This window comes from Diaporthe batatas (genome assembly GCF_019321695.1).
Source record: "Diaporthe batatas strain CRI 302-4 chromosome Unknown Contig00024, whole genome shotgun sequence".
NCBI lineage: Eukaryota > Fungi > Ascomycota > Sordariomycetes > Diaporthales > Diaporthaceae > Diaporthe > Diaporthe batatas.
In genome coordinates this window covers 12,034-37,101 of record NW_025408571.1, presented here as the reverse complement: position 1 = coordinate 37,101, position 25,068 = coordinate 12,034, and the positions used below count along the sequence as shown (strand labels likewise).

Here is a 25,068-nt window from a genome sequence, read left to right as displayed (position 1 = left end):
TTCTTATTTACGTGTATGGCGGTGGTTTTCAGACCGGTGGTCAGGATGTGCCGTACCAGATCCCCGCACAGTGGGTCAATCGGACTGGCGACCATATCGTGGTGTCTTTCAACTATCGGTTGAACATCTTTGGCTTCCCCAATGCCGCCGGACTGGAAGACCAGAACCTTGCTCTCCTGGACCAGCGCGCATTTGTGCAATGGTGCCAAAGGAACATAGCCGCCTTCGGAGGAGATCCCTCGCGCATGGTGCTGTGGGGTCAGAGTGCTGGGTCGATCTCCGTGGATATGTACAATTTCGCATATGCGGATGATCCTGTCGTTGGAGGGTTTATCATGGACTCTGGAACGGCCGAGTCTGGACTGACCTCAGCGGACTCCCCCCATTCCAATTTCACCTTTGTCGCCGAGAATTTGGGATGTCACGGCTTGAGTGCAGAACCCGCCAAGGAACTGGAGTGTATGCGCGGTGTTGATGCTATCAAAATCAAGGACTTTCTGGCGTCTTATGCAGAGAGTGGTGTATCTCCAGGCCTAGGCTTCAATGCGGTCCCGGATGAGAAGGTTGTCTTTTCAAACTACACACAGCGCGCGCTGGAAGACAAGCAAGCACAGATTGTATGTGTCGCCGTAGATTTTGGCTGAACGCTACTGACCGTGACCGTAGCCAGCCATTATTGGTACGAACACCGAGGACGGTGTACCCTTTGCCCCATACAGCCCAAGCGGGCCCAACCAGACCCTCGCCCTCCAAGCCGGACTGGCCACGTTCTTTTGCCCGGCTACCCAGACCACTCGTCTCCGCCAGCAAACAGGACGTGTGACGTTCCGTTACCTTTACGCTGGGTAAGCATTGTTTTCTTGTCGATAGTATTCAATCTTCTCGGGTGCCACCGTCTGTGATTCGTAGCAGGTGATTAACCTGTTCTAGCAACTTTACCAACATCTCACCGCAGCCGTGGCTCGGCGCATACCACTCAGCCGAGTTGCCCATGCTTATGGGTACGCACGGAAACTTCCGAGGCGCAAGCTCAGAGCTGGAGGAAGCGACAAGCTGGGCCTTTCAGGACGCATACGTCGCCTTTGCAAGTGACCCAGTCAGTGGGTTAGCCAAACAGAACTGGGAGGCTTATGCTGAGCTTGGCAGCTCCAGTGTGCGGGCGTTTGGTGCTAGGGTTGCAGCCGCGGATACCAGTGTCGCGGAGATGGAGGCTTTATGCCATGGGGCTCAGCTTGCATCTTGAAACTTGTGTGATCGGGCGTTGATGCAGGAGATGTGTTGAATCTGTGTTAATTTTCAAACATCGTGATAGGCTTCTGCACGAGGCCGCTAGGAGTTTGTCGTGGAAATTTGGATAGTGCAAAGAATTAACACAGGATTTAGTTGCCGCTTCATCCGGTGACGTCTCCTTCAAGCTCTAAGGAAAACGTTCTTCAATGACAGCGAGAAACGCTTTTTGACCACGGATTTGGAGAGCTGTCCTTCCGCGGCTGACAGCCAGAGTGAAATGAAAATCTTGGAAGGAAGTCGGAAATCCAGCTTGAGGTTAGACGAAAGACGTCCATGCACGGAATATATACCTAGGTAAGTATGCGGCTTTAAGCTCACCGGATCGACGGCTTCCGGTACATGTTAAACTCTTCCCGTACTCCTGTTCGCGCCTATATTCGAGGTTTCAATGTCTGAGCCGAGGATGAACTTACGCACAAGGCATTTCTAGCATCTCCAGAAGATTCCAATCAGTTTGCGTCTTGCTGACCCTTTTCAGTCAAGAAGTTGCCGTTGAACATCGTCCGATTAGCTATCGATGCACTTTATAGAGGAGATCCTGGCGAGGTTCGCGTTCCACCTAGTTTCGCTTCTATTCCACGTACATCTGAAGACATAGTTCGCTTTCTACAAACATCGAGTGAGCTATATTAATCCTGAAGTCACCGACATGGAGAAAGTGCAAACGAACTATCCCGTCTATATGATGAACTATAAGAGGAAACAAAAACTGATCTAGCGACTCTCTTCCTTCCGGCTGTGCATTTCAAATGCTCCCTTAAGCACCGCCCTCCACTCAGGACCCGCATCCTCAAGCACAACCTCACCGCACCTACGTTGCCTAACCTCCTCCGCCGTAACCCACCGGTAATCCACATGCTCTTCCGGATCAAGCGTAACCCTCGGCCCTCCCATGCCTTCCTCCTCCTCGCCCACCTCACCAATCTCAACCTCAAAAATCACCTGCCGCCACGTTCGAACCCCATCTCCCTCAGGAAACTCCCGGTTTGCCACCCATCTCACCACCCGCACGGCCTCGAGCCCCGTCTCCTCGCGTAGCTCACGGACCGCGCCCGCCGCCAGGGAGGAGTCGCCGTCTGCGCCACGGTCGACGGACCCGCCGGGTAGCTCCCACTTGAGCGGGAAAAAGTCGTGGGGTGAGCGTTGTATTAGGAGGAGACGTGGCTGGTGTTGAGAATGGGGTTGAGGGTGGTAGAAGACTGCTGCGCTGCCTATTATGTCGGTGATGCTCGGGTTGGCGGCGAGGTAGGCTTCTGGAGAGAGTGCGTATGGAGAGGAGAGGAGTTCGGGGGTGATGGTGTAGGTGACGCTGCTGCGGGTAGCGAGCGTGTCGTTGGTTTGTTGCTGGTTGTCGTCGGATTGACCAGCAGAATCCAGAGCTGAGCGGCGCCCTTGGTGGGACGATGACTGGTTTGGAGACATTGGGAGCAGTGAGGTATTGTGGTGGAGGAGGCTTCCTGGAATGTCAGCAGGCAGAAACAGAGCGCGAGTAAGAGCGGGAAAATCGCTTACTCAATCGTGGGTTTTATACAGACAAGGTAGACTGCAGGTCGTAGTGAGCTTAGTCGGACACAAACCACGCTAAATTAGCAACTTAGGCTATACTCTCCTACCTAGAAAAGAAATCATAGATAAATTAGTTACAAGTGCATTTAGTTTTTTAATAATTTTTTAATAGTTTAAATTTAAAATATAGATAATATTAAAAGTTTTTCTAAAAATAATTTTAATATTAAATTTTTAAAATAAATATAACTTTAATAAACTTTTTAAAAATAATTTAAATATTTAATTTTTAAAATAAACTAAAATAAATATATTTTATATAATAAATTCATTTTATAATAATTAGAAAATAACTTACTATATAAGTAGTATTATTATATAATATTTATATTTTACTTTAAAAACATCTAGCCTCTTTTAAACACCCCACTTTTCACCCTAGCTTTAAACCCTATGGTAAAAATCAGTCAATCGCTCGCAAATGAATGCCTAGGACACCCAACAACTTCTCACTTTCCCCGCCACATCTCCCTCCCTTATCCACTTAATAGCCACTTAGCAGAGTCCGTGAACTTCAATCTCAACTGCCATCAATCCATCATATAATCACTGCCAGCCATTCTAAAGAATGATTGGAGAGTCGGCAAGACCGACACCAGCCTCCGACGGCGAGGCCGAGGCACGCAAGTTGACAGTGGACGATCTGAGCCAGGAACATCGCAATATCTTCATTCGTGCACTATTCAATGTCTTATCCACACCCGCTTCCGAGACTACATTTGCCCAGATTATTGATGGGGCACCGCTCAGCCAGATTGTGTTAGACGCCCACAATGGGGTCTACCCCCCAACACACCCTGTCCGTGTCCAACACATTGAACTATGCCCAGGAGTCTTGGATCAGGTCAGGCAAAGCCGCAGCACTTTCGACTCAAACGACTTGAAATTCGATGCCCATGTATGAAAGCGGAACCATTCACTGCACCATACCACTCAATCTTATCTTCCCCCATCTCTCAATGTCGATCTTTGTGCTAATATAATCTGTTTAGCTTGTCTATAAATACCAAGCTGCATCGCCAGGTTCAAGGGCCTTTAAAACCTGCCTGATCGAAATGGTTGCTGTTGCTATCCATCAATGTGCAGTCAATCTATACGAACTCGATCTAGACCTGGGCAATCACAAAGACCTTGTAACATGGGCAGCACCTACAAGTATGAAAGGCTTTTATAGCGTCTATCCAACTGGCCAGCTACCAACTCTCTTTATGCACAAAAACTATCGGGATTTTAAGCAGTACCCCAATGGTGCAGCTGATATAGTAGGATACTGGGCTGAGTCACAAATATTCGGCGGTGTTGTGCTCTTTGACCGCCGCAAGCCCTCCGATCGCGAGCCTCATGAGGATGTAGGTCAACTTTCTTGTTAAAGCGTCTCTTTTCCTCTCCAATCATTACAGTACTGCCCAATGACGTAGTAAATACTAATGCTATACGATATAGCCTGACGCCGTTTTCTTTCATTCAAACCATAAGGACGGGTCTTGAGTGCTTACCACCGTATGAAGGCGCCATGTATGTCCTCGGACGTATACGGAATAGAAGCGAAACCACACAAACCATAAGGACTTCACCTACCGGATTTGGCAGCTGCTCGATACACAAAAGAAAGATCTGCTCGACTTTCTGCTCTCGGGCCTCGATCGGAACACAGATTATGACATCCCTTGTCCCTTACCTATCTTTCCCAATGAAAGGAATCTGACGCGAATCGATCCGGAAGAGCCAATCTCTGAGACTGGCATCTATCGAGACATTTGGGAGCGTAAGCCTCTTGGTGATGATGACCCAGACCCACGGTCACACTGCTGCTCGTTCAACACTGTAGATTATACGAGTCGGGAGGACTTTCTTAATTCCAGGGAGAGATGTTGGGAACGGGCGGCAGCCATAGATCAAAGATGGGAGCCTGAGGCAGAAGTAGAAACAGAGGATGTTTACGTAGCTGGAGCTGGGCAAGAAGAAGAAGGGGACGATGACGAACTCGCAAAGGTCTTGAAAGGGCATAGAGGATCAACTGGGTTGTCCTGATCATCCTTTATCATGAGCCATGAATCACCCTGCCTGATCTCTCGGATTCGAAACATCCCTGACAAGCAGCCTGGCAAATTTACATCACTACATCGAGACATCAAAGCACGGGAATTCCATTATGTTGCGAGGGTTAAACCTGTTTCAGTCTCCTAGGTCATACCAAGTCTGCAATCTAAACACAATCCATCACACCATTTCAGCCAAAGTCACCCTGACATGTCTGCACATCCGGGTGACAACCATGTTCGATATGAGGCTGGCCGACATTTTAGTCTTCGTCCTCATAGTCCATGGCATCACCGGATTCCTTCCGAATATGGCCCCGAATCGACGTGTCTGCCGACTGTGCGGCATCCCCCGCCGGAGCGCGACGGCCCTGTGCATCCACGTTCCTGTTGACCAGGAACGGGTCGCCCGGCAAGAGCATCGCAGTAAGGTGGCGGCTTCTGGCCACCTCACTCGTCGCAGGACCATCCCGATCCGGGTGACGCTGCCTGATGAATCTGGCATCCCACGTCGGTCCAGACGGCTGAGTGCGGGAGGCACGAGCGATCAGGGGCTGGATGTCTCGCTCCTCCAAGTTGCGAACCACGAACTGGCCGTTCTCAACAACTGCAGACCCATAAGGCATCGCGTCAGACCTCATGGGCCTGGCCCGCTGCCCTTCCTCCACGGCAAGCCTCCCATCTTCGTTTTGGGGGCCGCTCCCAGACTCGTTCAGCCGAGAGCCGAAGTTGACCCCCTCAACATGCTGCTGGGGGTCGGTCTTGCCAGCCTCCCAAGTGTGGAGAGCATTGGCCCTGGCTGGACCCATGCCACCGCGGCCTCCTCCGCGGGGTTTTCCACCGCGACCACGGCCCCTGCCCCGGTCCGTGTTCTTTTGAACGCGGGCGTCATTTCGATGACCAATCGGGCCATCACCACGCCTCCAGGGGCGTTGGCGGCCGCCGCCATCGCCGCCACTGCCACCAGCACCGGCGAAGCCTCCATGGCCACTCCGGCCGATATTCGCGGCACCGGCATCAGCGTGCTTGGGCTGCGCATCGCCCAGCAGCGCTCCACTCCCAGACTGTCCCTGTCTGCGGCGAGGGCGCCACTTGTTGTCCCCGGTCATGAAGGGGATGGACGCGATGTCCAAATGCCTCTTGCTTTCGGCGTCCTGCAGCCTCTTCATCCCCGCAGCACCGGCCGCGAGGAACGCCGCTGCTTGACGGTGTTGCGCCTCTGCTTCACGGGCAGTCTGGTTGTCCATGTAGAGGACGGCCGGGTCCTGTATGCCGGTGCGCTCCTTGAAGGCATTAAGGCCCTCCACCACAGTCCGTTGGTCGGCGTTGTGCATCCACGCAATTGAGGTCGCGTTGGCTTCATCGGGGTTCGACGCCTGCTGCTGATTGTCGCCAAACGCTGGCGCCGGGCGCATGATGCTGTTCAACACCGCCCCCACAGTCAGGTCGGCTGGGAGAGTGTGAATCGTCAAAACTGGCTGTTCCCTGTGGCCAGCAGCCTGCCTGTCAACCGGGCTGTTCCGACGGACCCGGTTGTTTGCGCACTCGGAGGCTTTGTGGCCCCAGCCGCCGCAGGTGTAACACCGTTGAGGAAAACCCTGACGCATCTTTTCGTGTACTGTAAAAGGAATGATATCTTGTAGAAAGCGGCGTCGAGATGTGGCTCTGTCTTCACAGCCGATGGCAAAAGAGTGTGTTGAGTTGCGGTTGAGGTTGCGACTGTGGGTGCAAGGAGGGCTGCTCTGTTTGTTTCCTGGGGACCCACTTTAGGTTGGACCTGGGGCTTCGAGCCTCCCCTTTGGTCAGATAATTGGTGGCCTGGACTTTACAGTGGGCTTGGGCCTTTCAGTTGAGCTTGAATTAGGGGAGCTCGGGTTTTACAGGAGAGCTTCCGGTGATGGGATGAGAGGCTGTGCCCATCATACCAAGGCCCGACTCCTCTGTTCGAGTCCCTTGCCTGCCTCCCTTCATTATTATGATTCCTCTCCAAGCCCGCTCTTCTATATCACCGCAATTTTTGCTTCAGTTCTTAAACCTATTTTCCCGCAGTAAATTTGAACATCTTGTGGCGTGTGGCCATTCTCAAGATCCATCTTCACTCGCACCTCGCATCCATTATGGCTGAACCGAGTGGCTTGGTGGCACAACTGAGAATACCTTAAGTAGGGATACAGTTCCAACATAAACTAAGATGTTACACTTGCAGGGATGTAAAAAGGAATGGGTTTGCCCATGTTCATTCCTCTGTTTCACGTAATGAACCGGGTCCATCCTGAGAAAGATGTATGTGTTGGCGACGTAGAAGTGAGAGAGTTTATAGATATTTCGATTTTGATAACCTTCCAGCCTTCTCAAATTGGATAAATATCCATGAGCTTTGTGGACTAAATAACCGCATGTATTTCGACATATACAGCGAGTTTCACCGGCAGCAACCAGTCTTGAAGTCACGTGCAACGAGAACACGCATACATGTCACAAGTCTAATTGGAATGGGTATGAACCTAACAATCTAAGACCACTGAAGGAAAGGAGGAAAGACTCGCAACTCTGTTGTAATTATTTTGTTTAAAGAACTCACTCCTATGGCCCCGTCACACCCCTAGAGTTGTGCTGGCCCTTCTCACTGGAGCAGGTGCTCGTAACCAGCAAAGAACTTCCTCCGCGCCTCACTCAAATCAGGGGCAATGTTCTTGGGAAGTCTAGCCTCAGACGCCTTGGAAACAGGGGTGAAACCACTGGCACTGTTGGCACTTGGGTCCAGCGCCTTGAGTCGTTCACGGAACCTTTGGTCATCCGTGACACCCGGGCTCTGACCAAACTCGCCATGGCCGGATATCGACCGGTTCTCGATGGCTTCATCCGGATTATCAAGCCGGTGATAGTAAAGCATTGCCATCTTGATCGGCATTTCCTCAGGAACCGGCCCCACATGACGGAGATGCGCAATATCCTTGCTGAGCGGATAAAAGTCCTCGCCTTCCGAGTCGAAGGTGTAGACGAAATCATCCCCGTCCCCAAAAGACCTCATGACCACGGCAACAGCCAACCTGTATCTGACGTGGGTCTCAGATATCGTGTAACTGCCACCGGTCTCGTTGCCGGGCCGAACATTGAACCCCGTGAGGTGAAGGCGTGTCTGCTCCTTCACCTTGGCCAACAGGACAGGGGCCGAGTTTGTCATCTTGACGCGCATAGACCTGGGCCAATTTGGCAGCATCATACAAGTGCTGCCACCATTGACCTCCCTCAAGCCAAACATCTTGTTGATCCTCTTCTCGAGGCTTGGCTCTTGGTTCCCGTCCCAGTCGATGGGCTGGTGCTGAACAGCCCGCTCTCTCGTATTCCATGCGCTCTGCCCCGCCTCCTGCCAGCCGACCACGTTCCGGACCACCTGAAGCTCAGCGCTCCCCCAAAACGAGGCCAGCATGAGCTCAGACTCCATCAAAGCCTCAAATGAGAAATGGGACTGGTCACTGCCGGGCTCCAGGTCAAGATCCCTCAAAAGGTCCCGCTGCCGGTCCATCACCTCGTATCGCAGCACCGGGCTCTTGGACACGGACTCGTGTTCGAGGTCGGGGAGATGGTGCCATACATATCGGAACAGGGCTCGGTAACAGCCGAGTTCTTCCTCTCCCACCTCGTGTCTGGCTCGGTCCTTTTCCCCAAACAGCACAGCTCGGCAGTGACTGTCTGTCGGCATGGTTCGCAAGACTTGGCGCAAGACCAGAACCGCACACTCAATGCCAGTGGTGTTGCAGGCGGGATCCTGGATCGGGAACGGCCATGTCTGGTGCAGCAGAGTGTTCTGTACGTCCTCTTCTAGCTCGCGTATGTCCTCCACGGCGACCCTGTCCGGATCGACCTTGCTCTTGGTGGCCATGGTGAGGCCTGTATGTGTGTGGGTGGAGGGTCGGTTGTTGCGCGTGCAGGTAGGGACAATCGAATCTGGGATTCAAGCTTGGCGAACGAGCGCTGGGGTTGTTGTCTTGGTGATTTCTTCCAAAGACCCAAGCCTGCAAGTGGGTCCTATCGTCCCAGACTGCTAACAGGTACCCAGGTACCTCCGATGTTTCAGCGGCCTAAAGGGACAAGCAGCTCGAAAATTACCACTCTCCAGTTTGAGCTGTTCGCTCACGCCCTCCGACACCCACCCGACCATCGTCCGCAAGCCCACCCATCGCCACCGTCCGATACGTTTTCAATCCTGTTCATCGACCTCACAATGGCGAGCGAGGGCGTCGTGGACCTGCTCAAGCTGCCCCTCGAGAAGCGGAGCGAGTCACTCAGGGCGAGATGGCCCCAGCCGCTCGACGGCAGTCTCACTGGCCACGAGGGGCGGGACTGGACAGTGGGGGAAAAGGCCGCGATTGACACTGCAGTGCTCATAATAAGGGCAATCAACGCTCATTGCGACCCTCTCGACCCGGCCCTTGGCCTGGAAGAGTCGGCCGTGGAGGCACGGCGCAAGGCCGAGGAGAAGACACACCTCCTCCGCTATTCATGGTACACCACCCCGTACAGCCGACCATACGAGGTGGCCGATGCCGTGCTGAAGCTACAGAGGCACGTGTGTCGGAAGGTCTTGAGGGGAAACGCCAAGATCACATTCGAGAGGCTGATAGAGAGTTCTGTTCTGGCAGATGCGTTCTGGTCACGGCCCGAGTTCCTGGCCTGGTCCTTGACAGAAAATGTGCGCCACGAGGGGGCAGGGTGGACCATGCAGAAGATGACCTGCATCCCGGCTGGAAAGGATCAGCCCTTGGCCGACGAGTCGGCTGTCCCTGAGGTCCTGGCCAAGAGGAGCTTGATCAAGTGGAAGTGGGACGGCAGGACGCAGCTTGCAGAGTTTTTCGGCACAAAGTTCAAGCTGGAGTGGTCCAGTGCTGACGGGAATGTCCACCACCAAGGCATTCGAGCCTGTCCTCGCTGCCTCCGGGTCAGGTATGATCCTGGGGGTCGCGATGATGCACCGGGGTTTACGGAGCTGGCACGGATGGCCATGGACGACCCCATCCAGGGAGAGGTCGTGTGTTACCGGTTGCTGGCCACGGTCAAGCTGGGCAGCACAGGCTGCGACTTCGTTCGGGTGTACGACAGCGATATCCGAGACGCCCAGCCCATGGCGGCCCGTACCTTGGCCCTACCGCATGTTGACTCCGACTGGCAGCTGGGCCAACCGGGTTCCAGGTTCATGCTGTATTACATCAGCTGTGATGCTGAGGTAGAACCAGACTTCGACCCCGAGGAGATCGTTGTGGTTTCAAGGAGGGAAATCGAGCTCTTGGGGCATCTCAACGCGGCCAGCCAGTCCATCATCTCAGGAGCCCCTGAGCCTGAGGCATATGGGTATACTACCGTTAGTGAACCTAGCGGTAGTCAGGATGGTGCCCTGGAACTATACAGGAAGGGTCAGGCATCCGGCCGTGACCCCCGTGCTGTAACTCGGGAGCGTGTCAGAGAGCAGGGTGGGGATCTGGACCTACTGTACGGAGCAGGTCACCGCCCGTGATTGGTTCAGATGGCTTCACGGAGGACGATTCAGATGGACTGGGCAGTCTGCGCTGTAGATAGAATCAATTTTATCCCACGTGGTCGCTCCCACTTTGGAGAAGGATGCTGACGGTCAAGCTGAAAACCACCGCATTGTTCCAATGGTGTAGAACTTCTAGTATTATCAGTGAGAGTGATTGTCTACCGGGTTCCGAGCAGATTCGATTCTAAAGTTTGTGTATTCTTGAGTTCACTGTAGGCTGAGCTGCGATTTCCGACAGGACAGAGCGGGACGTCAATAATTCACCACGCCTGAGTTATAAGTCGACAGATCACTTGGTGATCCATCCCCGTCTTACATATTCATGTTGTCTTGTCTGGCACGCTGGTACAATCGATGGGGGTGCCAGTGCATCAATTGCCTTTGGTGGACATCAGGCTGTGTAAGTCACCGCGGCTTGGATCCAATGAGATTTGCCGGCTGTCCTGATGAGGAAGGCTTGTGGATCAGGGGTTGAGGAGGATTCTTGGCACAGGAGCCTTGGCGGCAGGTGAAATTGGCTAGATATGAGTTGTCGGTCAGTGGATACCTTTGCACACAGCTTTCTTTAAATTTACCGTTTCTCACTAAAATAACATTTTTTCACTATATATATTAAATTATAAATTTTTAATTATATTTATATAAAATTAAAATAATTTATTTCTATTAAATTTAAATTTAAATAAATAAATATTTTATTTTATAAAATAAATTAATAAAATAAATTAATAAAATAAAATAAATAAAATTTATTTAAATAATAATTATATTTATTTTTATAAATATAAATAGATAATATTTTAAATAAATATTTAAAAGTTAAATTAATTTAAGTAAATAGAAAAAATAATATAAAATATATTTTAAAATTTAATTATTAATTAATATTAAAGTTTTAAAATATTATTTTATTTAAAATATTATATAATTCTTTATATATTAAAAATATATAATTTAAAATTTAAAGTGTAATATATATTTTATTTTATTTATAATATTTATATATTAGAAATTAGAGAGAGATTAATATAGTTCTTTTTAGAGTGAAATAGGTGTGTGTGAAGGGAGTTGTGTCTGAAGATATCTCTTAAGTTGAATGCATCTGGAAGATCTTGAAACAAAACAGCATCACTCACTTCCACTATAGAGAGAGCATATGATCTTGATTCTCCACTCATCTTAACAGAATGCTATCTCTAGACATGACGAATTTGAATGAACGGAGATTGAAATCACTCGAGATTGATGTCACTCATGTCCACTGTGGACGGCCAACAGTTGCCCCACTAGTACCAAGGTACCTAGGTACCTACCTAGGTAGGTATCAAACCTCTCTCAACCTCGCAACCACCCACTTACCTTCCAACACCCAAACAACAAGCCTCAAACAAGAGCGACACCTCCGCAAAAAGCCCGCCCCAAACTACGAAGTCTACCGAATCGAGACCAATACTCAAGATGAATATCGCGGACGAGGAGATCAAGGAGGAGATCCGCAAGTGGGTCACAAACGACGACTCTAGGGTGGGAAGAATCACCAGCCGCACCCCGCTGGCCATCAACAAGCAGGTGCTGGGAGCTGTCTGGGACGCGGTCCAGACGATGGAGGCCGACGCCAGGCTGATGATCGTCCACGTGTGCAACACCACGCTGGAGGCCGAGCTGCTGGACCACCAGCTCAAGGACAAGGACTTCCGCGGCGGGAGGATTGGCGAGCAGTCGGTCGTGAGTAAGACTGGGCACGCTCTCGGCGCTGTGGTCTTGCTTTCATACCTACGGCTCAGACAGCTGCTGGAGGCTAATACTAAGGCCCTGAGACCTCTGTTCCCCAGCCGCGTCATCGTGATCTGCGAGCAGGAGCCGGGCAGCAACATGGACGCCGTCATCGCACGCGGCCAATTCGCGCTGCTGGCCAGGGAGAATCTCGTGAGGCAGTCGGGATTCAATGTCAAGATGCTGGGGCTGTCATACCGCCCGCACGGAGGCTGGGACTGGCTCGACCACCCGCACCGTGTCATGTCAACATTGCCCCCGTCGCGTTCGGTGGCCTTGTCGCTCGACCTGACTGACACATATGAGCCTAGCAACGGGCAGACTCAGGTCAAAGAGTACGCCCGAAGCGATACGGCCATTGTCAGGACCGCCTCGCTCGCAGGCGGTTATCTGCGGGACAACAAACACGTTGTGGTGTATGGGAGTCCTCATGACATGCAGACGTTCATCGAGATTGTCGAGAACGACCAAGAGACGGATGTCCCCGTGCACTCCACTCTTGTCAAGGGTACTGGTCGAGACATCGAACTCGACATCGACACCGCGAAGTTGTTGATAAAGGACAGCGGCGATCTGCCCGGCCATCTCGTGGCTGTTGAGTCTGGTTCGTTCTCCGTGGCACTGCCGTTCGTCCGGGTGGGTATGGTGGTCTCCATCACCGGAAAAGACCCTCACAAGATGTACGAAAATGATCTGCACCTGACGAGTGTCTTTTTCGACGTCGAGTCGGACCTTACACGCGCTTCTCAGCGGTGGACTGGGCAGAGACGTGAAGGCCCGAACTCGGGACGCCCAAGCCGTGTTGTTGAGATTCTGGACAGAGAGGCTTCAACGTCTGATGCCCATATCCAAGAAGGCACCCCTGACCCGCTGCGGGAGTTCTTTGTCATGGCTGCTACGTATCCCGGGAGGCCGCTGAGTCTGCTTCCGATTTTCAAGGCAGTTGACGACACCCGGGACCTGGCACGGCGGCTGCGGGTCATGGGACTGCTGGTGTATCAGGGCCAGGGGTTTGAGCTGACCGAAAAGGGCCACAGGGCAATGGCTCTCATCGACAGGAAGCCGTCCCTGACCATTGAGTCGGCAACAGCCCTCGCCGGCATCGATGGCAGCCGCATGGGGGCAAAGGTGGTCAGGTCCATCTTGAGGCTTTGCTTCATAAAGGACATGCACTCATCCTTTGTGACAGATACACCCATGGGTGTGCGGAGCGATGATGAGTTTGTATCGTTCCTGCGCCGCGCCCCCTTGGAGCTCGAACAGGGTGGGCCGGGGAGGCACTATGTCGACATGGGCATGATCTGGCTGATGTGGGCTTCTTTTGAGTGCATATCCGCTAGCCTGGATAGCCAGAACGCCGGTCCGACCGAACATGTCGCCCCGGGTCAGAACTGGCCCGTTGCCCTACAGATGGCCGGGGTGAGAGAGGCCATGGAGAAGCTCGCTTCGTGGGAGCGCCTGATGGGCCTCGCACCCATGACTCCAGCCGAGCAGGAGGAGTGGAACCAGCCTTTCACTCCGAGCGAGCTGAACATGGTAGAGGAAGAGATCGCGCGGGCTAATTACTCCACTGCCATCGTCATCCCGTTCCCGGTGGATCGGACCCATGAGGACCCATATCACCTGACTGCCGTCTGGCTGCGGACGGGGGAGCCGGCCAAGATTATTGGCGAGTTTGACCAGTACTTGTACGCCTACAGGTTTGCAATGACGGGCCACATCAGACTCCCGGACGGAGAAGAGCACATGCTCATCGGCGGCTTTCCTTTGGGTGTCGTCAGACAGTTCGTGGTCTCAGTCTCTGTCCACAGCTTGATGTGGTATGACTATGATGTGACCAAGTCACTCATTGGTGACCTAGACGCACCGGATGTGGATCCCTTGGTTCGGGAGATGGCCAGGCGGTGATCGAGAAGCCGTGGCTAGGAAGTTTGGGAAACCCGTCAGATTCAGAGTTCTTACTGCATAAATCCGATTCCTAGGTATCCAGATGTCCGTGACAATGTAGCCGCTTCTACCGTGTGTGACTTTACCTAACTATACTAAGACTCGCCCCTTCAGATACCCCAGCCGAAATGCCAGCCCTCCGCTGTTTTTCCATAAGTGCCTTGAATTTATCGAAGTAGTGCAACGTGAAAGTTCACCCCTTCTTTCAACCCCTCGCCCCGTGCCCTGATGTCCGGTCAAACATGATCAGTTTGAAATAAAGCTCTCCCTCCTGGTCCCTCCCCATTTATGATAAAAAAAGGTGGTGTGAATTGACCCTTTTGGGTCAGGGGATCTGGCTCTAATGCGTGGAGACATGGAAAAATGTGGAACACAAGGTTCGGCCCGGATATTCAACTGAAGGGCGACGACTCTACTCCGAGGACACATTCTGGATCGTGGCGGAAAAGTGATTGGGTCCACACTCCTATTCTGTGGAGAAATAATCTATCCATGTGTCTTTCAGCGGCCGTTTCAAAGACTAGGAATTTAGTATTTGTCTTCCTGAAGATCCTTTCGGCGGGTGGACCCGAGCACAACCAGCAGACAGCAACCGGTCTCTATTAAGACCATTCAGTTGAGGATGAAATGTTAAAATTCGTATCGACCAGTCATAATAAATCCTCTCCCTTGGTTGAGAATAGTTTCCCAGGTGTATGCTACTGCTCTGGACATGTGAATCAAGATCCACTCAAGCCAATTATTGGATGCCCCTTGTCCACGCGTAATGCATGGCACGGAATCCAGATGCGGGCACCAATAATCTCTGCATCAGCTTTAAATAATATTTTAATACATTTAATGGCAAAATACTGCATACAAATGTTCACATGAAGCCGATTGAGGCGCCATTTCGTCGATCGGCCTCGGAATGTCCGAGTCGCGCCGCACTGAGCGTGTCGGCTGTTGACGTTCATGGAGCCTATCAAGTATTTTTGAAGTCTATTCTATCATGGTGCGTTGTCGCAAATATACCTTAGGATGTCTTGTTGTCAGCCCTTGGAATCGTCGGACCAAGACTCCCTGGCGGATGAGGCAACCACCATGCTTCCCACAACATCTTGCATTGGTAGGTGCATGGAGACTGAAATAATCAGCCAGCGATTAAACTCAATAGAATTTGACAATTTTAAAAAGACTTGAAAGCATCTTTATGTCAGAAACTGGTTTTATTCCCGTCGCCAATTTTGTGTGGTTGCGGCAGTGTTCAGAGTGGAAGGGGCGCACCCACCCGCGCTCCTTCCGCAGCATGCCTTCCTCATGCGGACCGCACCCAACTTCAGCTCTGCGGCTGCCCGTCTCCCAAGGCAGATTTCAAAAACCGACAAGAAGCACACAGAAAACGCCCTGACACAAATTTGATATCAAAATCAACATCCAAAGTGTGCAAATCGACCCGCAGCCTCAAGTTTACTTGATATTCTTTCTTGTGAGCAATGCATGACCCATGCGCGCCCCTGCACCCGCCGGTTTGGACTGACCGCTGACACACTGCCTGCAGGCATCATTAAAATGGCACCTGCGGCAGAATCCGCCCCCCGAGAGGGCCTTCAGCGGCTCGAGAAGCTCTCCGCGCAGATGGGATTGGAGGCCCGTCCTCACAAGATCAAAGAGATGGAGCAGCTCGCAGGGCAGTTTGTACCGCTGTACGAGCGGTGCACTGCAGACCTGGCGCGGCGAGAGGAGGCACTGGCAGCCCGAGAGGCTGAGCTTGCTGCTGAGAAGACCTCGATAGAGGCAGCAAAGGCTGAGCTGAGGTCCCAAGAGGCTTTGGCGAGGCTCGGCGAGGACGTTGGCGAGATCAACGCCCGAGATAACAAGTTCAAGACCAGCTTGTTGTCTTCGAACGAGAAGACGGTGGCGGAGATTGGCAAGACCGGCGCGAAAGTGGCCGAGTCTGAAAATCGACTTGCAGACACGATGCAGGCAAACCAGAAGGCCTGCATGGAAGCCATCGATTCGTGTGATGACAAGATCAGCACGGGTGTTGCCGAGGGCGTGGCAGCCGGGGTCAGGGTCTCCCTGAACTTCGGTGTGCGCTGTATAAACCAGGGCACTGTGGCCTTGGCAGCGTGTGAGAACAACCTCGCACTCAAGTTGGACGACACGACCCGCGCCGTGTCCAACTCCGAAGACACGGTGAGAGGTGCTGTGTCTTCGTGTGAGGAAGTGTTGCTGGCCGACGGGAACCAGACCCGTGAAAAAGTGTCTTCTTGTGAGGAAAATCTCGAGCACAAGTTGGCTGCTCTGTCTTCCGGTGGGGAGACCCTCGGGAAAATGCTGGCTGCCTTGTCTTCTGATATGGGAGGCCTGAAGCAAGAGATAACCCGGCTCGTGTCTTCGGGTCAGGAGGACGTTGTGGGGACACTGTCTTCTCACAAGCAGGAGATGACATCGTCCGTGAGGGAGGTGAAGAACTTGGTCGGGGAGATGGGGCTGAGTGTGGCCGAGGCCTTCGACGATGATATTGCTGGCCTGAAGGCCCACATAGACTCCCAGACTGATTCCACAATCAGGGGGTCGGTTGCTGAGGTCAAGGCAACCTTGGACCAAGGCCTTGGGAAACTGTCGGAAGAGTTGGGCCAGTGCCAAACTGAACTGGCGGCTTTTATGGCAGAGGATAGGCTGAAGTCAGTCTTCGCGGGAGTTTCTCGGGACGATGAGGTCCTGCAACTTGTTCGCGATGTGCTCGGCGCGATACCCCAGCCAGACACCAGGTTAGCCGAGGGCATGTCTGAGATCAAGCAGATGCTTGAGGACAGGTCTCGCCGGGAAGGCGAGTTGGAGACACAGTTGGTAGATGCCAACAAGAAGATTGAGTCGGTGAGTGCTGACCTTGAGAAGTCAAAGGGTGAGCGAGACCAGCTGCAAGCGGAGCTGGATCAGCTCAAGACCAAGCTCCCCCAGACCCCTCGTCGATCCGACCAGGACTCGGGGTCAGACGAGTCAAGCTTTGATGTGAGCTCGGAGGTGGAACAAGAGATGAACAATCTCGTGGATGCGATCGCCCCAGAGCCGGTCGCCGCTGGGCCAGAGGCCCCAAAGGTGCCGGATCTCCAGGCCAGGATCCGGGATCTGGAGGACGAGCTGCGGCGGTCCGCCGAGAACGTGGTGTCCAAGGTTGATCTTACTGACGCCATGGACAAGATGTTTGGCAAGCTGTCCCTGCGGGAGGACCAAGCGGCCAAGATCGCTGAGCTCGAGAGGGACCTGCAGGCGTCAGCCAGGAGGGCTCTTGACGCTGAACAGAGAGCCGCTGCCCTTGAGACAGCGGCTGAGGAGGGGACTGGCAACCGGGGACGGAAGCGGTCCCGGTTGAACCAAGACGACAGCAGCTCGTCCGAGGAGGCTGGTAAGTCCATGTTCAAGGCCATGTCTTTGGCCGTGCACAAGGCCATGGACGAGGTCAAGATCAGGCAGGCAGACGAGCCTAACCTCCCCATGGCGGGAGTCATGGTGAGGATGACTCAGGCATTTGCCTATCCCGAGCGCAAGGATCGCCTGCTGAAATTCATCACGGGCGACAGAACGGGCAAGCTTTTCTGCTTCGGGTCCCTGATGTTTGATGATGACCCATCGGTCGAGCAGTGCAAGTGCAACGAGCTGGAGGGCATCGATTGTACGGAGTGCCTGTCCGTCCGCGTCTTGAACGCGAACGAGATGGAGATTGAGTTTTCAATGGTGAACTTGATGCCATAGGCGTCTGCCTCGTGCATTCATAGATGCAGGTCAACATTCTCTTAGTAAATAGTTGATGAATTCAAGTCGCCGTGCACCGCTCTAATAACAATTACTATGTGTAGATCTCAGTAGCATTGAATTCCAATCTGCGCCCGGCCTTCAAATACAAGTTTTGCCTGTCTATGTCTGTCAAAATCATAGCCATTTCAACCAGTCCGAAGCTGGCTCTCCGAGAACCAAGCTGGTGACCCTCAACAGGCTAATACCCATACACGAGGCCGACTCAACCAGCAGTCTCCCATTCGCGGCCTCTTTGACACGATGCGCAACGACCAAATAGGCCTTTTCCGGTCTGCTCTCGATCTTTGCGATGCGTGGATGAACTATCAGGCTGTCTTGGGCCAGGTGCACCTGGTGGCCGCTGCCCAAGAGCGAGATCCTGTCGGTCTCCAGGTCCCACACAGCGAGGCCGGAAATAAACGCGGATATGAGCTGAGCCTGGACATCATGCATCTCAGAAATCCCCAGGGGCTGTTCCCATTCCGGATCGGAGGCTTCCAGCAGAGGGAGCCCGAGTCGCAGCTCGAGATCCGCAATAGCACGGTAGATCTCGATCGCATCATCGCGGTCAAAGGTCCCGAGACCCTCGATTGCAAAATCGAGGCTGTGCTGCCCATTTTCCCCGGGCCCGAGATCTAGCCCAGGAATAGAAAAGTTCTCCGTGTCCTTCCTCATCTTGTCCCAGATGCCGAGTGCAAACCAGGGCCGCCCAGTTGCCATCTGGCTCCGGGCCGGGCCGGCCATGTGGCTTCCAGCGTGCTGCATCCAGCCCCAAGGGATCCTGCCATCCCCGTCCGCCGCTGGAGTCAAGCCAGACAGGAACGAGGCTTCCCACTTGGTAAATACTGCCAGCCTGATGAGCAGGCGCATCGCCCTCTGGTCCGGCACGCAGTGTTTGACACTGGCCAGCAGGCCGACGAGCTCAAAGGAGAGGTCATATTTGCTGACAGCCGGCAGCAGCGCAAGCATCTCAGCGCCCTTGGCCTTTGACAATGCATATCCGTTTTGGTAGGGCTCAATGATGCCCGTCACGGCCAAATGACCCATGGTCCGGTCCAGGGATCGCACGTCCCTCCGCTCCAGGTTCAACGGGATCTCGCCCATAGACTTTCCGGGCCAACCGCGGATGAGCTCAAGAGCAAAGGCCTTGCTGTGATCCGCCGGGTGGGCGGTGCTTGGATAAACATAGTTCGAGGCCATCCAGATGCGAGGAGCGCCATCGATGCCGCGGCACGACTGGCGTTGGGCATTCACCCCGCTGAGACTCAACTTCCTGAACGCCTCTGTATACACAGCGACCTTGGCCTTTGTATTGAATTGCGTGTGGTCGTTGTGTGCCGAGACGTGCGAGTATACAACCAGGCCCACCTGTTTCACTGGCACCGTCGTGAACCCTGCCTCGGGGTCCACCACTATGATGAACGACAGGACAGTGTTGAGACCTCTGTCCGGCTGCGAGAATATATACCCATGGCTCTCGAGTACCGCGCCCAGTGTAAATTCACCGTCGATACCCTTCGTCATCGAGCTGTTACTTCTCAGCGTTATAAAACGCAACCCAACGTCTCCTCTTCTCGCCTGCAGCATTGCGTCGACCTGGGACGCCAGCGGAGGGACCATACTCGAAGGCATGAAAAACAGAATGTGTTTTCCCTGGCTTGCGCAATCCACCATGCGGTTCAACAAGCCCAACTGGTTAACGCCGATGGGTTCCGGGTCAGCCTCCGTCATGCTGGGCCCGGCGAACGTCACCGGTAGCTTCCGCACCCCTGCTTGCTTGAACAGCGGCGACAGGAGCGGCACTGCTTTCTCGGCCGCCTGGTCGTCCCAGTCCTCACTGTATAGCCCGATGATCTTGACAGAGGAGGCGGGGTTGATGCTCTGGTTCATCAGGCCCATTCCAATCTCCGTGTCCACGGTCTCCAGCCAGGCCCCGTCGACCAAGATGACCATGTTCTCACATAACAGGCCACTGTTTGTGAAATGGCGACGGGCTTGGGCGAACGTCATGGCCGTGACTCGGACGTCCTCGCTCGGAACCGCGCCGCCCGTTGCCCGACAGCCCAGCCGCTCGCTGCAAAACTTGGCGACCAGCTCTGTCTCGACGACGGTGTGCCTGATGTACAGCAGCTTCAGCAGCGTCCCGTCCTTTCGCGGCGCCTTGATAAGCCCCCAAACCATGGCGAGGAACTGGTCATTCTTCCACCAGATATCTCGATGTCGGACAAAACCGGCCCCGACGCCGTCCGATAAGAGGAAGCTCGCCAACTCGGGACTCGAAGAGGAAGCGGAGGAAACGGGGATTATTATGTTTGACGCCATTTTTGATGTCGATCGCTTCGGATTTGAGGTTGACGTGAGTGGGCTTGAGAGAGAAAAATTGTTGCGGCGGTGCTGACCTTCAGCCTAGGACTGAAAAGACAAAGACCGGGGTGTTTGTTGACAGGGCTGGTGTGGGTGTTTGGGCTGGGTCCCAGCTGCCCCTCCATTTCACAGCTGTAGCTCCCAGAGGCGCTGTCCCTTAACCTCCCACACACAACCTTGGAAGTGTCTTGGCTGGAAACGTTCTACGAACTTGTCCATTGCCCGGACTGTCTACCGAGCCACAACATCGACAGCTGTCCTATGGGCACCACGGACTGCAGTTGTGTCTGTTGCTGTATTTCTCCATGGATGTGAGTGCAAATAATGACTGGTCGTTCAGAATTAGGTTCCAAGGTTGTCTCGAGCGGCGAAATACAAATGTGGTTTCGCTTCTATCCCGTATACGTCCTCCATACGGTGGTAAGCACTCAAGACCCAGCGCTTGGGAAGAACACGGTGTCGTGCAATATACAAATACATATGATTTTCCCGGACTCACCGCATCCACCACCGACCACGATTTTGATGCTTTTCAAAGGATCTATGACAAGGGCAGTAAGGGCGTCCGGGGTGGTAGTTGTGAATTCCATTCGACCTGAGGTCATCAAGAGATGGCAGTTCAGGTTAACCTCAAGAACCATTATCCCTCTTCCCTTCATTAGCGGATGAAAAATACATGTCGATGGCATTCAGGTCACACAGTCACTTGCATGGCATAAGTCAAATTCTAAAGTCAGTGCACAAATCTCATTAACGTGTTATGCACTCGTTCTAATCCTCAAATTGGCGGTCGGGGTCTTCAGAAACCTGGGACCGGGCCTCGATGTCGAGGTCCAGGTCGATGGACTCTGAAGACACAGAGGCGTTCCCATCGTCATACGCCTTGCCCTCTTCGCCCGACTCGGAGTCCGACTGGGGCTGGGACGGGGGCCCTTCCCCATCCGTCTGCATGGGGCTTCCCGGGGCTTGAGAGGCCGTAGCAGCGCGCTCCGACGGCGGGTTGGTCGCCTTGCCAGCCTCGCTCATGCCCTGGTCCTCCTCCTCCGCAGGCCGCTCCTCCCGCGCCTTGCGCTGTTCGCGGCGCTGGGACTCGGTCTTATACGCCGAGCTCCTGGCGTAGGCCTTGAGCTTGTCGATGAGCTGCTCCGCCGTGGTGTGATCCCAGTGGCTGTCACTGAAGAACTCACACGAGTCGACCACGTTGGAGTGATCGAATTCCTCCCACGCCAAGCCAGGAGTCTGGCGCTGCTCCCGGTGCCTCACCTCCACACGCCTGACCGGCAACTTGGAGCAGCTGATGCCCTCCGCCCCGTTCTCCTCCAGGTGGCGAGCCATGCACATGGCCCAGTGCTCGTGGATGCTGCTGCAGCGGGGCTCAGGCCTTCCGCCGCGGTGGGCCAGCATGAACTCGGTGACCAGGCGGTCAATCGCGGCCCGCGACATCTGCCTGCCGTCCTGGTCCACCATGGCCGCCCAGCACTTGTCCACACTCGTGTGGCATGCCGAGCCCGCATGCCCTTCTTCTCCGGCAGTGGTCCGATGGTACGGACAAAACGTGCTGTCCCAAGCCTTCTTGGTCGGCTTGGCGCAGTCCGCCTCCATGTGGTCCGTACCACCGCAGATCTTGCATGCGATTCCGGGAGGGTGGTCGGTGTGGACCGTCCGGCCGCCGGAAGCCTCGTCGCCACCGCCCTCGATCACGGCCCGTCTTCCTCCCCGGACGCCACCCGCAGCAGGCCTCTCGACCCGGTAGCGGCCCAGCATGCCCTGGCTCCTGCCGGAAAGGCCGACCTGAGCACTGCGAGCCCCAGGCAGAGCCCCACGACCGGCCTGCCTCAGAGGCCTGTCACTTGCCAGACCAGGGACGGACACTGTGATGATACCGCCTATCCTTGGCCCACGCACCCTCGTGCCGCCAGGCGCCTGAGCTGCGGCCCGGGCGACGCCCGCTATCATCTCCCGCCCGCTTTGCTTGGACATGACCGCCACCAGCGGCTCGTCATCCCCCGTGTTGTCTATGAAGTTCGCGATGGTCCGCTCCACGCTCTCCATGTTGTTGCCGTCGCGCACCAGCGACATGTGGCGCTCGCCGGCGGGCAGCACAGGCGCTCCAGGGAAGCCCAGCGGCCCCATAGGCTCCTGTTGTTGGTGATACTGCTGCTGCTGGTGTTGGTGCTGGCCCAAAAATGGCGACGGATTCATACCGCCACCAAAACCGCCACCAAAACCACCACCAAAACCACCACCAAAACCACCATCAGAGCCGCGACCAGCCCCGCGACCAAAACCAGTATCAAAACCGGCATCAAAACCCCCACCAGGCGGGCCGTAGGGCGGGCCGTAGGGCGTACCGTATGGCGGACCGTAGGGCTCATTGTAGGGCGCCCCACGGCCATATCCCCCAAAAGCTGGAGGCTGGCCATGTCCACCGAAAGCTGGAGGCTGCATCTCCACGCGCGAGTTTGGGCACTCGCGGGCCATGTGGCCTTGCATGCCACACGTGTAACACTGTCCCTGAAATCCCCTAGACATCTTCCTTTTTCTTTTGTATGTAAAAAGGGGTAAAAAACGGCGAGAAAACGATGTCAAGATGGTCTTTGTGTGGTTGGGGGCAGTTGTGGTTGTGTGTGGTTGAAGGGGTCTTTTGTTTTTTTTTTTGTCTTCTACCTACTGCAGCCCCACTAAAGCTTTTTCCTCTGATTGACCTCAAGAAAATTGAGCTACGTACCTAGGCTGGTGCCCTTCTGTCTCAGTATTTGCCTGCAGCACTCAAAGCTCCAAGCCCCTGCCTGTGACTTTCAACCAGCAAAGCCTCTCCCAACACACCGAACCTCGTCCCCACCAAGCCACGAAAAAAACAAACCCACGAATAGCCACTTGTGATAAGAACAAGTCAAGATGGCCCCAAAGAACACTCGCATCGTTGGGGATGCCAGGGACGAGAAGGACGAGAACAAGGCCGCAAATGAGGCCAAGTGGGCGGCCAAGAACCTGGGTTCGAAGAACCCATCTACGCTGGGGGCCTCGCGGTGGAACCCTGGAGAGCCGCAGTGGTCTCTCCAAACCACTCGCGATGAGATCTTCGCGAGGATGAAGGTTTTGGAGCGCAGGAAGGCTCCAAATGACCAGCAGCTCCTCGTGAGGGCGAACCAGGCGAGGCGCAAGGTGTACGAGCATATGTACGCCGAGGGCTGCGACACCACAGATGTCGGAGCTGCTGCCATCAACGTCGAGTATTTTATCGACGCAAAGCTCTGGGAGGACCACAGTAAGTACTCACACCCGCTTGTTCGCTCAACCCCCCTGCTCTGTCCGCACTCTACTCCAACATTTGCCGTCTCGTGGTATACTATAAGATACTGACCAGCTGTCCCTAACAGTCCAGAGTATTACCAAAGAGGTGTTCCCCTGGCAGTGGCCAGATATCTTCCGCGAGGATGCGGGGTATGCCGAGTTTGCCCGGGCGAAAGCCTCAATGGGCAAGTGGTCAGACTCTGTTCTGGCTGATGACGGCGTGAGACGGGACCAGCGGGCCAAGGACAGCGCTGAGCTCGAGAAGAAGATGCAGGCCGAGGGCAAGGACTGGGCGGATATGGCCGCTCCCTTGAACGAGACCTTCACCTCGACCCACCAGGACGAGGAGGGGAACCGAGTTCGTGGCGAGCAGAGGACTGCCACCCACGGAGGGCCCGCGGCCGGAGAGGCAGCCAGCAAGGAGGCCACCGAGAAGGAGGAGGAGGAGCCCACTGGAGAGGGCGATAAGGCTGAGCCCGAGAAGGCTAAGCCCAAGAAGGCCGGGCCTAAAAAGGCCGAGTCCAAGCACATATCTTGGACCCCTAAGCTCATAACAAAGCTCTACAAGAATATCTTTGGGCAGGACGCAGCCTGCCTAGATGGCATGGGCGGCTTTAAGCTGCCGTTTGAGGAGAAGTTTGTTGGCGTGCTGAAGAACAGCACCGTCGTCAAGGCCTAGCGGCTCTTTCCGAGCATGCTGGAGATTCAGCTAAGGACCCTGGGCTGGGGTTGCGCCAAGCTCGTTTTGCGGTTTGCCCCCTGGGTGCTTCGGGGCGCGGCCGTCTTCCCCCTCTATAAGCACAACCTGGTCTGGGCTTGGTGTATACTGCTCAAGTACAAAAAGGGGCTCATCAAGCAGGCCTCAAATGCTAAGGGGGGCGAAAAGCCTTTTAACCCCCCTCTCATATACGTGGGCATCCAAGAGGTCATGGCAGAGTGGACACAGCGTGCCCTGGCGCAGGCCGACCTGTCTATAGTTGGTGGGGCCTAGAGCCTGGATACCCGGGCTAATAAGGCCGGCCTCGAGGACAAGGCATCAAAGTAGCGTCTATACAACGCCATGTCCCGCCTGCTCAAGAAGTCAGGCGACCTGAACGATGTGGTTTGTGCCTAACGCCTAGTAGATTGGGCCTCCAAGGACCCAAAGGAGCTTGGCAGCAGCCCAAGGACCCGGACCTACCTGGTCATTAAGGCCATGCACAAATACTATATGTCCGTCCAGGGTAAGGAAAGGCTAGACATAATCGCTCAGCACATAATATCTGGGATGCACGCGGCCCCAACCCGCCTAAAAACGCGGGCCAGCGAGGCTGGTAAGAGCAGCCAACCCGATCACACCAAATAATGTGGGTGTGGCATAATTGATGATTTAACTTGTTTTGGCCTTCACAATAATACAGCTATTTTTAATTTACCCTCAATATCTGCCCCAGTACCTGCTCTAACCTGTGAAATGTGTAAAGTGCTAGTCTAACAACA

General features: G+C 54.1%; 9 protein-coding genes across 9 annotated transcripts; 4 read left to right on the top strand and 5 right to left on the bottom strand.

Moving 5' to 3' along the window:
* Nucleotides 1-1,841: 1,841 nt before the first annotated feature.
* Nucleotides 1,842-2,750, bottom strand: KVR01_013145 (uncharacterized protein). The gene has a single exon (XM_044791166.1). It carries the CDS (start codon nt 2,710-2,712, stop codon nt 2,005-2,007), a length of 708 nt encoding a protein of 235 aa, XP_044637790.1. The 5' UTR covers nt 2,713-2,750; the 3' UTR covers nt 1,842-2,004.
* A 2,408-nt stretch (nt 2,751-5,158) lies between these two features.
* KVR01_013200 (uncharacterized protein) lies at nt 5,159-6,502 on the bottom strand (the record flags this gene model as incomplete). Its single annotated transcript, XM_044794897.1, has 2 exons — nt 5,159-6,373; nt 6,425-6,502. 2 exons carry the CDS (start codon nt 6,500-6,502, stop codon nt 5,159-5,161), a joined length of 1,293 nt encoding a protein of 430 aa, XP_044637845.1.
* A 927-nt stretch (nt 6,503-7,429) lies between these two features.
* Nucleotides 7,430-8,778, bottom strand: KVR01_013149 (uncharacterized protein; the record flags this gene model as incomplete). Its single annotated transcript, XM_044791120.1, has 1 exon — nt 7,430-8,778. The coding sequence occupies one exon, from the start codon at nt 8,776-8,778 to the stop codon at nt 7,519-7,521; it is 1,260 nt and encodes a 419-aa protein (XP_044637794.1). The 3' UTR covers nt 7,430-7,518.
* KVR01_013137 (uncharacterized protein) lies at nt 8,677-10,407 on the top strand (the record flags this gene model as incomplete). The annotated part of the gene is made up of 2 exons (XM_044781430.1): nt 8,677-8,827; nt 8,956-10,407. The coding sequence occupies exons 1-2, from the start codon at nt 8,729-8,731 to the stop codon at nt 10,405-10,407; spliced, it is 1,551 nt and encodes a 516-aa protein (XP_044637782.1). The 5' UTR covers nt 8,677-8,728.
* Nucleotides 10,408-11,889: 1,482 nt separating this feature from the next.
* KVR01_013166 (uncharacterized protein) lies at nt 11,890-14,112 on the top strand (the record flags this gene model as incomplete). Its single annotated transcript, XM_044788307.1, has 1 exon — nt 11,890-14,112. The coding sequence occupies one exon, from the start codon at nt 11,890-11,892 to the stop codon at nt 14,110-14,112; it is 2,223 nt and encodes a 740-aa protein (XP_044637811.1).
* A 1,525-nt stretch (nt 14,113-15,637) lies between these two features.
* On the top strand, nt 15,638-17,889 carry KVR01_013153 (uncharacterized protein; the record flags this gene model as incomplete). Its single annotated transcript, XM_044793822.1, has 2 exons — nt 15,638-15,659; nt 15,692-17,889. 2 exons carry the CDS (start codon nt 15,638-15,640, stop codon nt 17,887-17,889), a joined length of 2,220 nt encoding a protein of 739 aa, XP_044637798.1.
* Nucleotides 17,890-18,066: 177 nt separating this feature from the next.
* Nucleotides 18,067-20,253, bottom strand: KVR01_013203 (uncharacterized protein; the record flags this gene model as incomplete). The annotated part of the gene is made up of 1 exon (XM_044789127.1): nt 18,067-20,253. The coding sequence occupies one exon, from the start codon at nt 20,251-20,253 to the stop codon at nt 18,067-18,069; it is 2,187 nt and encodes a 728-aa protein (XP_044637848.1).
* An 813-nt stretch (nt 20,254-21,066) lies between these two features.
* KVR01_013197 (uncharacterized protein) lies at nt 21,067-22,776 on the bottom strand (the record flags this gene model as incomplete). The annotated part of the gene is made up of 1 exon (XM_044782293.1): nt 21,067-22,776. One exon carries the CDS (start codon nt 22,774-22,776, stop codon nt 21,067-21,069), a length of 1,710 nt encoding a protein of 569 aa, XP_044637842.1.
* Nucleotides 22,777-23,193: 417 nt separating this feature from the next.
* KVR01_013211 (uncharacterized protein) lies at nt 23,194-24,268 on the top strand (the record flags this gene model as incomplete). Its single annotated transcript, XM_044793398.1, has 2 exons — nt 23,194-23,563; nt 23,676-24,268. 2 exons carry the CDS (start codon nt 23,194-23,196, stop codon nt 24,266-24,268), a joined length of 963 nt encoding a protein of 320 aa, XP_044637856.1.
* Between the last annotated feature and the right edge of the window lie 800 nt (nt 24,269-25,068).